Source organism: Nicotiana tabacum, chromosome 18 (genome assembly GCF_000715075.1).
Source record: "Nicotiana tabacum cultivar K326 chromosome 18, ASM71507v2, whole genome shotgun sequence".
Classification (NCBI taxonomy): domain Eukaryota; kingdom Viridiplantae; phylum Streptophyta; class Magnoliopsida; order Solanales; family Solanaceae; genus Nicotiana; species Nicotiana tabacum.
In genome coordinates this window covers 30,413,630-30,426,882 of record NC_134097.1, presented here as the reverse complement: position 1 = coordinate 30,426,882, position 13,253 = coordinate 30,413,630, and the positions used below count along the sequence as shown (strand labels likewise).

The 13,253-nt window shown below is 35.6% G+C and overlaps 1 protein-coding gene across 5 annotated transcripts; it reads right to left on the bottom strand.

Moving 5' to 3' along the window:
• Window positions 1–2,717: 2,717 nt before the first annotated feature.
• On the bottom strand, window positions 2,718–10,642 carry LOC107813711 (putative late blight resistance protein homolog R1A-10). Of its 5 annotated transcripts, none has more exons than XM_075236736.1 (6): window positions 9,612–9,875; window positions 9,022–9,077; window positions 6,286–8,947; window positions 5,944–6,023; window positions 4,027–4,460; window positions 2,718–3,188 (listed from the first exon to the last, which is right to left on the bottom strand). In XM_075236736.1, exons 3-4 carry the CDS (start codon window positions 8,928–8,930, stop codon window positions 6,014–6,016), a joined length of 2,655 nt encoding a protein of 884 aa, XP_075092837.1. In that variant the 5' UTR covers window positions 8,931–8,947; window positions 9,022–9,077; window positions 9,612–9,875; the 3' UTR covers window positions 2,718–3,188; window positions 4,027–4,460; window positions 5,944–6,013. The 5 variants fall into 5 exon arrangements, with proteins under 5 accessions (XP_075092837.1, XP_075092839.1, XP_075092840.1 ...); XM_075236738.1 differs by having other exon boundaries at window positions 4,027–4,452; XM_016639010.2 differs by lacking the exon at window positions 2,718–3,188 and adding an exon at window positions 9,888–10,642 and having other exon boundaries at window positions 3,916–5,800; window positions 9,612–9,711.
• Between the last annotated feature and the right edge of the window lie 2,611 nt (window positions 10,643–13,253).

Below are 13,253 nucleotides of genomic sequence, written 5' to 3'. Positions count from 1 at the left end.
TTTGGAGTGGAATAAAATATTAGTTGTGTCCGAGGAAGTAGGCAAAATTGGCCGAACCTCGTAAATTCTGGTGTTCTTTTTATTGTTGCTTTATTGTCTTATTTATTATTTGGTGGCTGTCATAATTTTTGGTATAGTAGTTGTGACTTATTCACACTATATACATTTGGCTTCCGCAACAATTGGTATCAGAGCCAAGGTACTGTCTAAGTATGCTCTGTGGTTGCAGCATAGTCTGATCTTCCACATCAGAAAAGATTTATCTTGGTAACTGAGTCAAGGTTCTGTCTGAGTATGCTCTGTGGTTGCAGCTTAGTCTGATCTTCCACACCAGAAAGGAAATAATCTTGATTTGTGTCGTTAACTATTAAATAATATTTGTGTCAAAGATGGGAGACAATAAACAAGAAGAATCTACATCAAGTGTCAACAATACGTCATCATTGGCATTTTCGCTTATGAAAGAATTGTGTCAAATGCGAAATTTGCGGTAGAAATTTTTGACGGGTCAGGACATTTTGGGATGTGGCAAGGCGAGGTTCTAGATGTCCTTTTTCAACAAGGGCTGAATCTTGCCATTGAAAAAAAGAACACCAGAATTTACGAGGTTCGGCCAATTTTGCCTACTTCCTCGAACACAACCAATATTTTATTCCACTCCAAAATACAAGTGAAATAATAATAAAGAGAGAAGATACAAATACCTTAAGAAGATAAGAAGGCAAATAAGAAGTGTGTATAAATCCTAAACATTAGGCCTCCTTTTATAGGAAAAATTTCCAAATCCAAATTATCACCCACCGGGACTTTTGACGATCTAACACTTATATACTAAGTACATATAGCTTTACAATCATCAGCGCCACATTCAAATAATTGGTAATTTATAAATGCAACAAACAGTAAACAAGAACTTTTTTTTTTGGGTAAAAAATACAGCTTTAATGCAACCAAAAAGAAACAATAAAAATAAAAAAAATTAAATTTTCCTTCTATAAAATGTGGGGAATGATTCAAGCAAATGACACACTAAGCCATGAAATATAATCCTGTATCAGGAGTAGCTCCATGATATTTCACTACTTTCTCCTCTCCTTCACACTTCTAATTCAGCTTCATCTTAGTTTCTTCCAAAACCATCAAAGCCATTGTTGGACCCACGCCCATGTTGTCCGGCCAAAGACCCAATGACTTAATCCTATTCTCTTTTGATTTTCATTCCTAGTTGGAATTGAATTCGATTTTTATTCCTATTTAGAGCTAGGTTTTGAAAGTACCACTCATTATCTATAAATAGGACAAACTTGGAGAATTGTTCATGTTTTTTCATGTATATGTGGCGTGGGGTCTAATGAGTTTATTTTCCGTGCTGGAGCCTGGAGATATAGAAAAGGCCTTATTTTGAATTTTTTGCAAACGCTGTTATTACTTTTAAGACATTTGTGAAAGGATACAAACTGCAGCAGAAGGATTTACGTAATTCAAGAATCATTTTCAAGATGAAGAATAGGCTTGCATGGATAATGCACACTCTGTTACAGTAGGGAGAATTTACTTTGCGATTCTACTAGTAGGTAAGTAATAGAGCATAGTAAAAGGGCAACCCAGTGCGCAAAGCATCCTGCATTCACGCAGGGTACGAGAAACAGCCGCAGCGTGATGTAGACAGCCTACCCTAATACAAGCATTAATGACTGTTTCCACCGCACAAACACATGACCTATAGGTCACACAGAGACAACTTTACCGTTGCTCCAAATAAAGCGTAGTATCAGGCATTGACCCTTGCCTTGTACTAGAAAAATAAGGCTATTACAAAGAATTATATTAGGTTTATAGGTCAAAAATTACTTTTTTAGATATATATTAAATCTTTGAATATCCTTTGTAAAATTCCTGACTTTGCCACTGACCATACAACACGCCTAACTGAAAGATCATAATGGTCTGTTGTTGGTTTAGTCCCTGATAGTGTCCTCCAAGTGCCCGGGATTCTTTCAACATATCAATAATCAAAAGAGAGTGACACTCCAGAACAATTCTATCAATACCCATTGGAGTGACACCATCTAAATCCAAATAAGGCTGCAGAAGCTTCGGTCCTATAGCATCTGCGGCGTCTACATGGAAATTATAGTTAGTGTCATTTGTTTTATTGGATTGTGATGATCCTTGCACTTGAAAATTGTAATTACCATAAGCTATCCTATCAGCACATAATGTGCAGCGTTGTTGACTGTCATAAATCTTATCTTACAGTTGGTTGGCCTTTTTCCTCTTTCTTTTAATCTTAGGGAGTTATTACGAAATATTGGCATTCTACAATTCTTATAGACAACTTTAGGTTGTTCACCCTTTGTTCTGGACTATTTGCACTGGATTTCTTCTGAATTATCAAGCATGTAAGCGAAAAGGCTATTCCGAAATGAGCTTTGATTTGCCTCTCCAAATCTGCTAAATATTTTGCTCCTTTTTTTTTTTTTTTTTTTTTGGGAATGGTAAAAGGTAGTCACTATTAATTTTTCATGTATTTTCTTTTTTCAGAACCTTTTCAACAGTAACAGTCATAGGTGACATGAAAAGCTGGTAGAATGTGGCAAAAAAATTAAATCTGAATATATTCTTGGGCTGATTAACGTGAATTACTTAGTTATGAATCATAATTTCTTGTACAACTTATCAAGAATAATGTTCTGTTTTGCCTCCATTCAGTACCATTTTTATATACCTTGACCTGCTGCCATATATATATATATATATATATGTGTGTGTGTGTGTGTGTGTGTATGTTCCAAATTCACCTATTAACAGAGCCACAAGATATACATAGGACCAACGTTATTCTAGGTGGAATATTGCTAGGCTCAATATTTTGGTCAATAAAGTCCTTGCAAAGGAGAAATCAAGCAACCTTACAAACCAAAACTTAGCCCATTCAACTGTCCCCTTTCTTGTCCTGCATTTCCATGTATGTTCTGAGTGCAAGTAAAATAGTGATCAGTGCTGTTACTCGCGAGTGCATACTTGTTACTTGTCCATTCAAAAAACAGTGCCACCTTCTCCATATCCATCCACTTGCTTCATCATCCATCTGCTGGATAAGTCGTCTGCTCTGGTATTCTTACTTTTCTACCTGATTTTCACTTTTAAATCCAATCAATTAATCTCTTAACTACTCAGAAGCGGCACTGTTCAACAACAAGATATAACGACACAGTTAATTAAGGGCTCTTCAATTAACCACAAGCAAAACATAGTTGAACAAATAAATAAAAAAATGGCTCAATTATACATAAGCACGGTCACAATTCACCCAACAATTGTTTCCACCAATATCCTAGATGAGAAGTTTAGCTACTCATAGTATTACTCTGTGCAAACAAAGTCACATTGGTAGCCTAAAAGATTGGGAGCCTACATATAAGTTGTAGTGATTTCTTAATGGTGTGAGGCCTTTCGGAGAAAACCGGGTGGGCTTGGCCGAAAACGGACAATATCACACCATGTTAAGAGTGTATTTAGGCTAATTTAGCCCAACAACTGGCATTAGAGCCCATGTTCGGTGGGACGAGTATGGATATGGCAAAGTAATGGTGCGGGGCAATGCACACATAAGAACAAGCTAGTTGCGGGCTTCGGTTGCTATAATACCTTAACGATGTGGGTGGCAGACAATAAATCTCGAAAATTGACCCGTGGATCGTGCCAATGGACCACATGGAACTTAGTTCGAATGGGAGACCCGTGAATCATGATAGTGAGCCACGTGGAACTTAGTTCGAGGGGGAGATTGTTGGGTGTGCGAACAAAGTCCCACATTGGTTGCCCAAAAGATTGAGAGCCTACATTTAAGGTGTAGGGTGAAGCCTTTTAGGGAAAACCGTGTGGGCTTGACCCAAAGCAGACAATATCACAACATGTTAAGAGTGTATTTCGGGTAGTTTAGCCCAACATACTCAAAAATATAATAACTATAGTCAAAGCAACATTCATAATCACAGAAAATAAGAGAAATTTGAAAAATACTCAAGGCTCTTCCGAGGTTGCCCGTGCTTCAACGATAGCGTTCCCTTCTTTTCCAAGTCGAGATGTTAAGGTAGAAACCTTTGATATGGCATGAGAAATCGTTTGGACAATAATAGCCTGCAACTGAAATTGCCCGAAAATAGGCATACCCGTGTTTGACCCGTGTGGTAAGTCCTGGAGCAAACCCCTTCTTCACCAGCGTTTAACTCCTGGAACAAGTTCCTTCATGACTCACGTTTGGCCTACAGCACAGGCACTTAAAATATGGCATTCTGGAATTGTTTTGCACCATCTTCAAATTGTCCAAGTGTAGAGCCGCTATAGGCTTGCGGCGCAAGTCCTGCAGCAAGCCTATGCAATATTCTCCAACTCCTCAATTCTGATCTAAATTCAATCCATTTTGCTTCCTTCTGCTCCAATTGCTTCCTAAACATCTAAATTCACTCATTAGGCCGAGACGAATGTTTGTAGCAGTTAAACCATTCAAATCGAGTGGTAATTCATATAAAAAATACACATTTGCGCCAAACATCAAGAACCTTTTCAACAGTTACCGTCATACGGGACACAAGCTGGTAGAACGTGATAAAGAAATTAATTTGAAGATGCTTGTATTCCTGCGCTGATTACTTAGTTTCTTGTACAACTTGTAAAGAATAATGTTCTTCCCATTTTCCCATATCAAAAGGCCTTCTAAAATACCTGATATTTTGTGTCCTAATATCATGTTTGATCTTGGGTTATATTATGTCAATATTCTTACAAATATAATTCACTGCATCTTTGGATGTGTCATTAGTGGTACAATTTATGTTCCGTCTTCAACGACACTAAGCAAGTGGAGGTACTTTGTTCCCAGTATTAAGAATAGGCTACTTCACACTGAATAACACACTGCATCTTGGCTTAGATTTCTTGAGGTTTTCTGCACAAGAATTATATGCCAGTGGGAAGACTAATAAAATCTGAGCTACAAAGGGAAGGGTGTTTGCGCATGTTTTACACCGACAAAAACCATGAAAGAATAAACATCAAACTGGAGTTTTTCCCACCCTCTATAAGGGGAAATTTATGCTCTGCTAGTGCAACTAAGAGATCATCAATTTCATGAATAAACATAGTACACGGATCACGATTCACTTGAGAAATAAAAATTAGAAAATTTAGGATTCTTCTTCTATTTCTTGGATTTTTTTTGGTACGTAGAAAAAGGAAAAAAAAGAAGAAGAAGAAATAGCTAGTTCCTCGATTCAAACTTCTTACACCTTTCTTCATTTTTGTGTCCTTCATTAGCTAGAAATTAAAAAGGAACACAAGCTATCTCTTAGGAAATGTTTTGACTTCTCCTGTGGTACTTCTCAATAAGTTCTTTGAAGTGTTAGATCTTTAAGGCTTTCTTTCAAGATGAACTTAACCACAAGAAAGCAGTCTGTGTTTCGACCTTAAAAGTCCTATCTCTTGCTTTTTGTTAATTCAGTAGTATCAAAGCATATTGAATGTATAATAGGACTAACATATGACATGGACTCTTCAACAAAGAAAAAAGGAACTCTTCAAGACTGCAGAGCAGAGTACAGAAGCATCTAATATATATGAACTCATATTGAGCCGAGGGTCTCCTGGAAACAGCCTCTCTACCCTTCGGGGTAGGGGTAGGTCTGCGTACATATTACCCTTCCCAGACCCCACTTGTGGGATTATACTGGGTCGTTATTATTGTTGTTGTATATTGAGAATTATAACAGAGCAAATCATCCAGTCATTAATGTTTAGCCTGCAAGAAAATTAAAAATATATATAAAGAAAATAACAATCAATTCGACCCAGGTGAATGTTAGGTCCTTTAATCATTATAAGGAACTGAAAAGAGACTCCAGTTGCTAATGAACAAGTTACAAGTGATCTACTCTTGCTTACCACTGCTAGAGTCATAACACGCACACCATTTTCTCTTGACAAGCGCGAGCAGCTTTCTTCAAATTGACATTCAATCCCAGCTGCAGCAAGGAAAAGGAACTCATCAGGATTCTTGAACCAGATCAATGATGTCTAAGGCAACACAAGAAAACATAATGTAATAAGTGGGTTGCGGACTTCTTTGACTATATTCTTTAAATTTTTTAACTATATCATCACTTCGTACATTATAAATATATTTCAAGAGGCAATGTAAAAGAAGAGAAGAAATGGAGCACATAAAATAAAGAACGAAATTTAAACTGATTTCCGAGCAATAATTTGAGACTGTTCGAGTCTTACCGACAATTATCAGTGATGACACTAAGGCAATTATTTCCCATGCTCGCTTGCTCTTCTTGAATTTCATTCACAGATTTTGCAGCGGAAATACTGCATTCATGCAACTCTATTGACGCCAAGGTACAAATTTCCCCCAAGTCTTGAGGGATTTCCTCCAGGTAGTAGCATCTTTTCAGAACTAGGCGTTCCAGCCTTGGGAAGTTAACACTGCTAGCTTCCCAGTGCTTCAGATTTATTGTGCTGATTAGGAGGAACTTAAGTTGATTGAAAGCCTCTTCATCATTTAATTTCCATACATCACCATCAAATCCATTGTATTTAATCTTAAGCTCTTGGAGGTTTGGCAACACTACAATGTTTGCCATGTCTTCCCATGGTAAACTAGTATAACTTAAAGTCAACCTCTTCAGACATATAGGCAAAGCGAAAATACTTGGGATCCGGGGAAGTTGTAGTCCGTCGCCATTGAGCTTAAACATTTCAAGTTCTTTTAAGCAGGAAAGACTATTTAGGTACTGGGACATCTTCCTTCCCTCGCATTCCTCCCAATCTCCGTGAACTTTCAGCCTCTTAAGATTTGGAATAGCAGAAAACAATTCAGAAGTACAGCTGGACAAACATAAACAAGAAAGTCGCTCCAGATTTTGTAGCTTGAAACCAGGCTTTACCTCTCTTGACGTAATAGGGAAAGAAAAGAAGCCAGTCACGTGAAGATGCCTTAAATGTTCTATTTGCCAAATTGTCTCAGGTACTCTTGACGTGTATAATCGTTGGTGATGAAAAATCAAGGTCTGCAGATTATAAAGCTCAGACACTAACCTGTGAATATTATCTTCACAGTATAATTCAAGGTATCTGAGATGTACTAAATTTGTTATCACAACTGGAAAATCTTGAAAGCAACAATTATGGATTGCCAACACTCTTAGCAGTTTGAAGCGCTCCAAAAGAGGAAATCGACTTAATCCATGGAAGAAGTGCACTGTTCGAGTGAATGATGAGTCCCGGAAAGCAGCGCCATAAGCATATGAATGGAGACTGTAGCGACGAACACGAAGCTTCCTTGCCGAAGGAGTAACCTGCAGGAACTTCTCCTTCTCAGCTTCTCTTAAAATCAAGTCACGAATCAGATCATGGACACCACAGGTTTTCCCCTCACCATTAAATCTCCGCTTTCTAACCATTATCAGATTCCTACTAACAAGATCCTCCAAACAATCTTTTCCCACAAATTTTTCCAATAGAAAACCCTCAGAAACCCATAAGTTGATCAATGTCTCAATGTTAACCTCACTATCTTCTCGGAAAACTCCCATATAAAGGAAACACGGTTTAAGATGATTAGGTAAGTAATTGTAACTCATAGCAAGCACTCCTAGACATAAATCTGATTCATTAGAAACAACCTTACTTACACTTTTGGCAACTTCTATCCAACTTTCTTGTGTTCTAGCAATTTTAGAGAGATGCCCTGCAACCACTAGAATAGCTAAAGGTAGTCCTTGGCATTTTTGTGCTACTTGCCTCCCGAGAGCCTCTAATTCAGGAGGACAAAACTGTTCAACCCCAAACACCTTTTCATGAAGTAACTTCCAACTTTCATCTGAATTGAAGAGTTTCATCTCATGAGGAGTGCTGTTAGGGTCAGCTTGCATTGCGAGATCTTTAAGCCTACTAGTCAAAATAATTCGACTCCCACAGTTGTCGTCTGGAAAAATTCTTGTCATAAGTTCCCAGACTTCACTACTCCAGATATCATCCATGACAACAAGATACCTCCGACCCTTTAACTTTTTGTATATCGCTTCCATCAAATCATCATCAGTCGATGTTTTTATCTTATTTGTCAGCTGAGAAAGAAAAGAAACAACACCCAACAACAAAACTCTAACCCGATATTCTTGAGATACTGTCACCCAAATATGGATGTCAAAACGATGCCTGATTTCAGGATCATCGTATGCTTTTTTAGCAAGTGTCGTCTTGCCGATACCACCCATTCCCAAAATAGACACAATTTCTCGGGTTGAAGGGGCCCCGGTTAATCTTCTCTTAATTTTCAACAAATCGTCCTCAAGACCTACAACAACATTTTCTAGATTCAGATTTGCAACTTCTCTAGATGAATGACCAAGCAAGGAATCACGCGTTTGCAGTTCCTCATTTATAGGATCACCATAGCCTTGAAGTTCATTTGTACCAAAACTACTTCCTGTCACATTCCTCTTCACAACATCAATCTTTTCTATAAATCGAGACAAGGTTTTGTGTAATGCCTTTTTTCCCATTGTTTCATTAAGGACATTATTTTTACCAAACCTGCATCCCATCACCTCCCTCTTTAGTGCATCAAGTGTTCTGAATAAAATCTTGGATAATGCGTCTCTTTTCATTGCTTCAAATATCTTTAGTTCAATCACATCTTCTGCTTCTTCCACTGCCTTTCTAATCTCTCTCTCCAACTCTTCAACCTTTCCACAATCTTTACTTCCCTTGCTAGTGTTCTCAAGAAAGTCTTGGAAATATTCAAGACTATCAAGGAGAGAGGCCATCAATGTTCTTGTTTCATCACTTACCAAATTTGGCTTTCGCTGAACGAGTTGCTCCAAAGTTTGTATAAGAGAAATCACAGCAACATAAGCCATCTCTATCAATTAGATTCCTAGATCAAACAAATCATCAATTTAGAGAACAGCAACAGTTAATAAAGAGGTCCAAGCCTTATCGAATGCTTACCTAGATTTTAGCTGCAGCTTCTGTTGAATGCTTCTGCAGTTTGGTTCAAACAATACCTGCAAAAAGATCAAAATTAATAAGCTGCAGATGTTTGTTGTTAAAATAAGAATATGAGAAATCATAAGACCAGATTCTCCCAAATAGAGAAGATATGAAACTGAAAGATGAACTATGACTGTTGTTGAAACCTGAAAAGGAAGCCCAGTTACGGTTAGATCAATGTGTTCTCTTGATTTCCAGGTTACTAATTTCATGTATTATGACAATTACATGCAATTATCTTTAAGGTAATATGATAGTGTAAAAATTGTGAGATGAACTTAAAATGGGAAACATAGTAAGGATTCATATATAGTTGACCCCAACTTGATTGGAATTGAGGGGTGACAGTTGTTGTTATTGATAGGGTAGAAATTCTTTATCTTTCACACTATCATGTATAGAAATTAAATTAAACTCTAAATAAGTGAAAAGCATCGGTCTTGAATGAAGCACTGTTTTACTTTACTATCTAAATTCATTAACTATAATTTTAGAAAAATGAATTCTGAGAGCAGAAAAAGCAGCAGAGTATTAGTAAGATATATTACCTGGCTTTAATTGGGAAGAAGTACAGTTAAAATCTACTAATTGAGACCAACAAAATATAGCCTGCAAAATCCAAATTTCTGCTCTGAATGCACCTTGATGCTGAAAGAGAGGGTTAGAAATCATAAAACTGTACTTTTGCCCAACTAATATAAGATGATGATTAGAGTAGCTACAGTTCAGTTCTTGAATCTTTAAAGAGCAGTAACGAAACTGTCCAAAGGGTAGTCTTTTTCTATTAATAAAGCAGGTGAAGCTGAGAGGATTCGTTGACATACCTGCTTGCTAATCAAGGGTAAATCTGGTAAATCATTCTATGTATCTGCTCTTTAGTGTGGTACTTTGTGCAGCTAAATATTGCATTGCTTGATAGATTGACAAAAGAGGCTGACACTCTTTTGTTGACTACAAAAGAGCAGCCCCACTTGGCCTATCCTAAAGGCTAGTCGCACCACAAACCTTAATTTTATACTAAAAGATATGAACTATGACAAAGAAAACTGGAAAAAGAGGTAGCAAAGATAACTCGTGCAAAGGAGTAGATGTAGTATCTCTCTTAGACATTGTATCAAACAGTTGGTATGCAACTTTTGTTTCCGAAAATTTTGCATACATACATTGATATAAGAGATGAATGACATTATGGATTCAGCATATTACCCATATTTAGAATTCCAAAAATAAAAAGCAGTTATTTAAAGGAGATAAAATGGAACTTTATGCTCCTAGCAATTGAATTTGATGATAAATAATTTGTGGTAACTGGAGTCAATTCCAACTTCTAATAAGCAGGCGGATATCATTAGCATATTGAGGTCACAAAAAAGAACATCCAAAATCGCTGCTGCATCCAAAAATTGTATGATTGAAAGGTACTTCACATATATGTTTTTAATCGTTCTGTTAACAAACTATATTTGAAATGTTACTTCATTTGCTTCTATGTGTATTTCGACTGTAGTATCACTATTGTTTGACTAACTTTGTATTGGAATAGAAATGATGGCAGTCAACGATACTGCATTTTTAGTATATAGACCTCATAACTATTTACAACAGAAATGACTGCGGATAAGATAGTACTACAGATTTATAGCCTGTTGGGCCAAGTTTCTTTTTGGCCAAAATTATTTTTTTCTTTTTGCCAAAAACACTTTTTACAAAAAATTGAGGTATTTGACCAAGCTTTTGGAAGGAAAAAAGTGCTTTTGAGGAGAAGCAGAAACAGTTTTGGAGAAGCAGAAAAAAGTAGCTTCTCTTCGAAAGCACTTTTTTGAGAAGCACTTTTAAGAAAAATACACTTAGAAGCAATTTTTTAAAGCTTGGCCAAACACTAATTGCTGCTCAGAAGTACTTTTCAAACTAATTAGCCAAATACAAACTACTTCTCACCAAAAGTACTTTTGAGAAAAACACTTTTGAAAAAAAGTACTTCGAAATAATAAATAAAGTACATAATTTATAATAATATTCATATTAATTGATGTATGTTTTATTAGATTTGAGAAAATGATTTGAAATGAGTAATAAATACTGTGGGTATAACAGGAATTTTTTTTGTCTTCTCTTAATATGCGTAAAGTGACAAGTAAAAATGAAAATCTATTTTTAGTATACATGTCAAGTAAAAGTGAAAAAGAGTATATATTTCAACTGATGATTACTCAAAATGACAAAGCTATTCGGGTAATGTTATTAGTACTCTTTGATGGCATTAAGGACAATAGTAGAAGGGAGGACGCTAATATAGTACAATACAATAAATAGTTGAGCTTATGTTGCAGATAATCGTAGGTTAACTAGCACATAATTATACACAAAGCAAATGGAGAAGAAAATCAGCATAAGGATTTAATGAAGTTTGGATAAGCCTAATCCTCGAGACAGAAACAAAGAGAGTTTTTCACTATAAATGAGAAGAAACACAATACAGTCTATAGAATCTCTAACTATCCTATAATATATATATATATATATATATATATATATATATATATATATATATATATAGACCCTCTACTCTCTTGACTAGAAGAGAAAGGTTTTCCCAATCTGACAAGAACAATCAGTTTTTCTTTCCCAAATTTATTAAAACAAGGGATTTTTTCAAACATATAAGAATTATGGGTTTTCTTAAAATACAAGAAAATAATTCAAGCCACGAATAACAGCTTTCATTGTTAGGTGATAATTCTTGCATTTATGATGAGCTCATCAAGGCATGGCATCACTACTCTAGAGTGACATGGGCTCAAATAAGGTCGCTTGTGCTCTAAATACTATTTCCTCCGGTTCAAAATAAGTGATTTTTTGGCCTTTTTATTATGATCCAAAATAAGTGATTTTTCCAGATTTCAAGAATGAATTAATTATTTTTTCCCTACATTATCCTTGGAGTAAATAGTGTTGGAATATGTGTTAGGAGTGTTTATGTGAGATAGTAAAGGTTAATATGGTCAATTCTATTGCTAATTAATGCTAAAAGGTGAATTTCTTAATATGTGTGAAAACATTCAAAAAATCACTTATTTTGGACCGGAGAGAGTAGTATTAGACACATCAGTTATTAGCTTTTCACATAGCACTTATAAATTGTATTTTCACTTCAAACCGGCAATATATGGTTGTAATATTGTTTAACTTGTTGCGGTCATTACAGTAGATTTAATTAACAGTATACAACAAATTACATCTTTTTAACCATGATCACTCACCAATGGTGATTCTTACTTTATTTTTTGAATTACAAAATTTTGATTTTGCAGATTTATTTACGCCTATATGAAACTACAAGTAGTGGAATATTAACGTATCAGATGAATTTGGTGAGATCCAATTGATTATTATTCTATAATGAGTAGACCCTCCCTAGTCCGATCCTAATTACCTATAATAAGAAGAATTTGAACTTTGCTTGCGATTGTGAAAGTTGGATGTCTAACACTAATCTGACACACTTAATCGCCAATTAATGCGCAACTGCCCAATGTGCAGAACACTCTCAATAATTCTATGAAATTATTATTGTATCGTTTCATAATAAATCGTATAATATTATATTGTATTGTACCGTATCATTTTGATGTATATAATGTTTGGATATATTGTATTGTTTGCCGTCGTTTCATGATATCATGCACCAACAATATGAAGAATTTGTAATATTATAAAAGAAAAATAAGGCACGAGGTTAAATTATTACATAAAAAATATTGTAGGGTAAAAGACAAAATAGGATTATTTATTAATAAAGAAGGCCAAGATGAGAGAAAAAAATAAGGTAACGACTCGACTACACCAAATCGGCCGTTCCATAAAGTGACATGATAGTAGGCTATAACTATGTATTTTGATCACTATTTGAACTATAAACTGGTTGTACTTTACTGATGTTTGAGCCTTAAATGGTAGTAAATTGCTCTGATTGAGTATTTTATGCTTTGCAGGAGCAATTCCGGGCTACAATGAGGTTAAGGAGACACAACAGAGAGGATTCCGATAAGAGGGGAAATCGTAACCTTAGACTTGTCCAATCTTGTTTACAATATTTGCTTTGTTAGTAGTAAATTTATAGCTCTTTAATTACCTTGTTATTAGTTAGTAAACACTCAATTGATTATTCAATATTTTTGGAAGTTGATTAT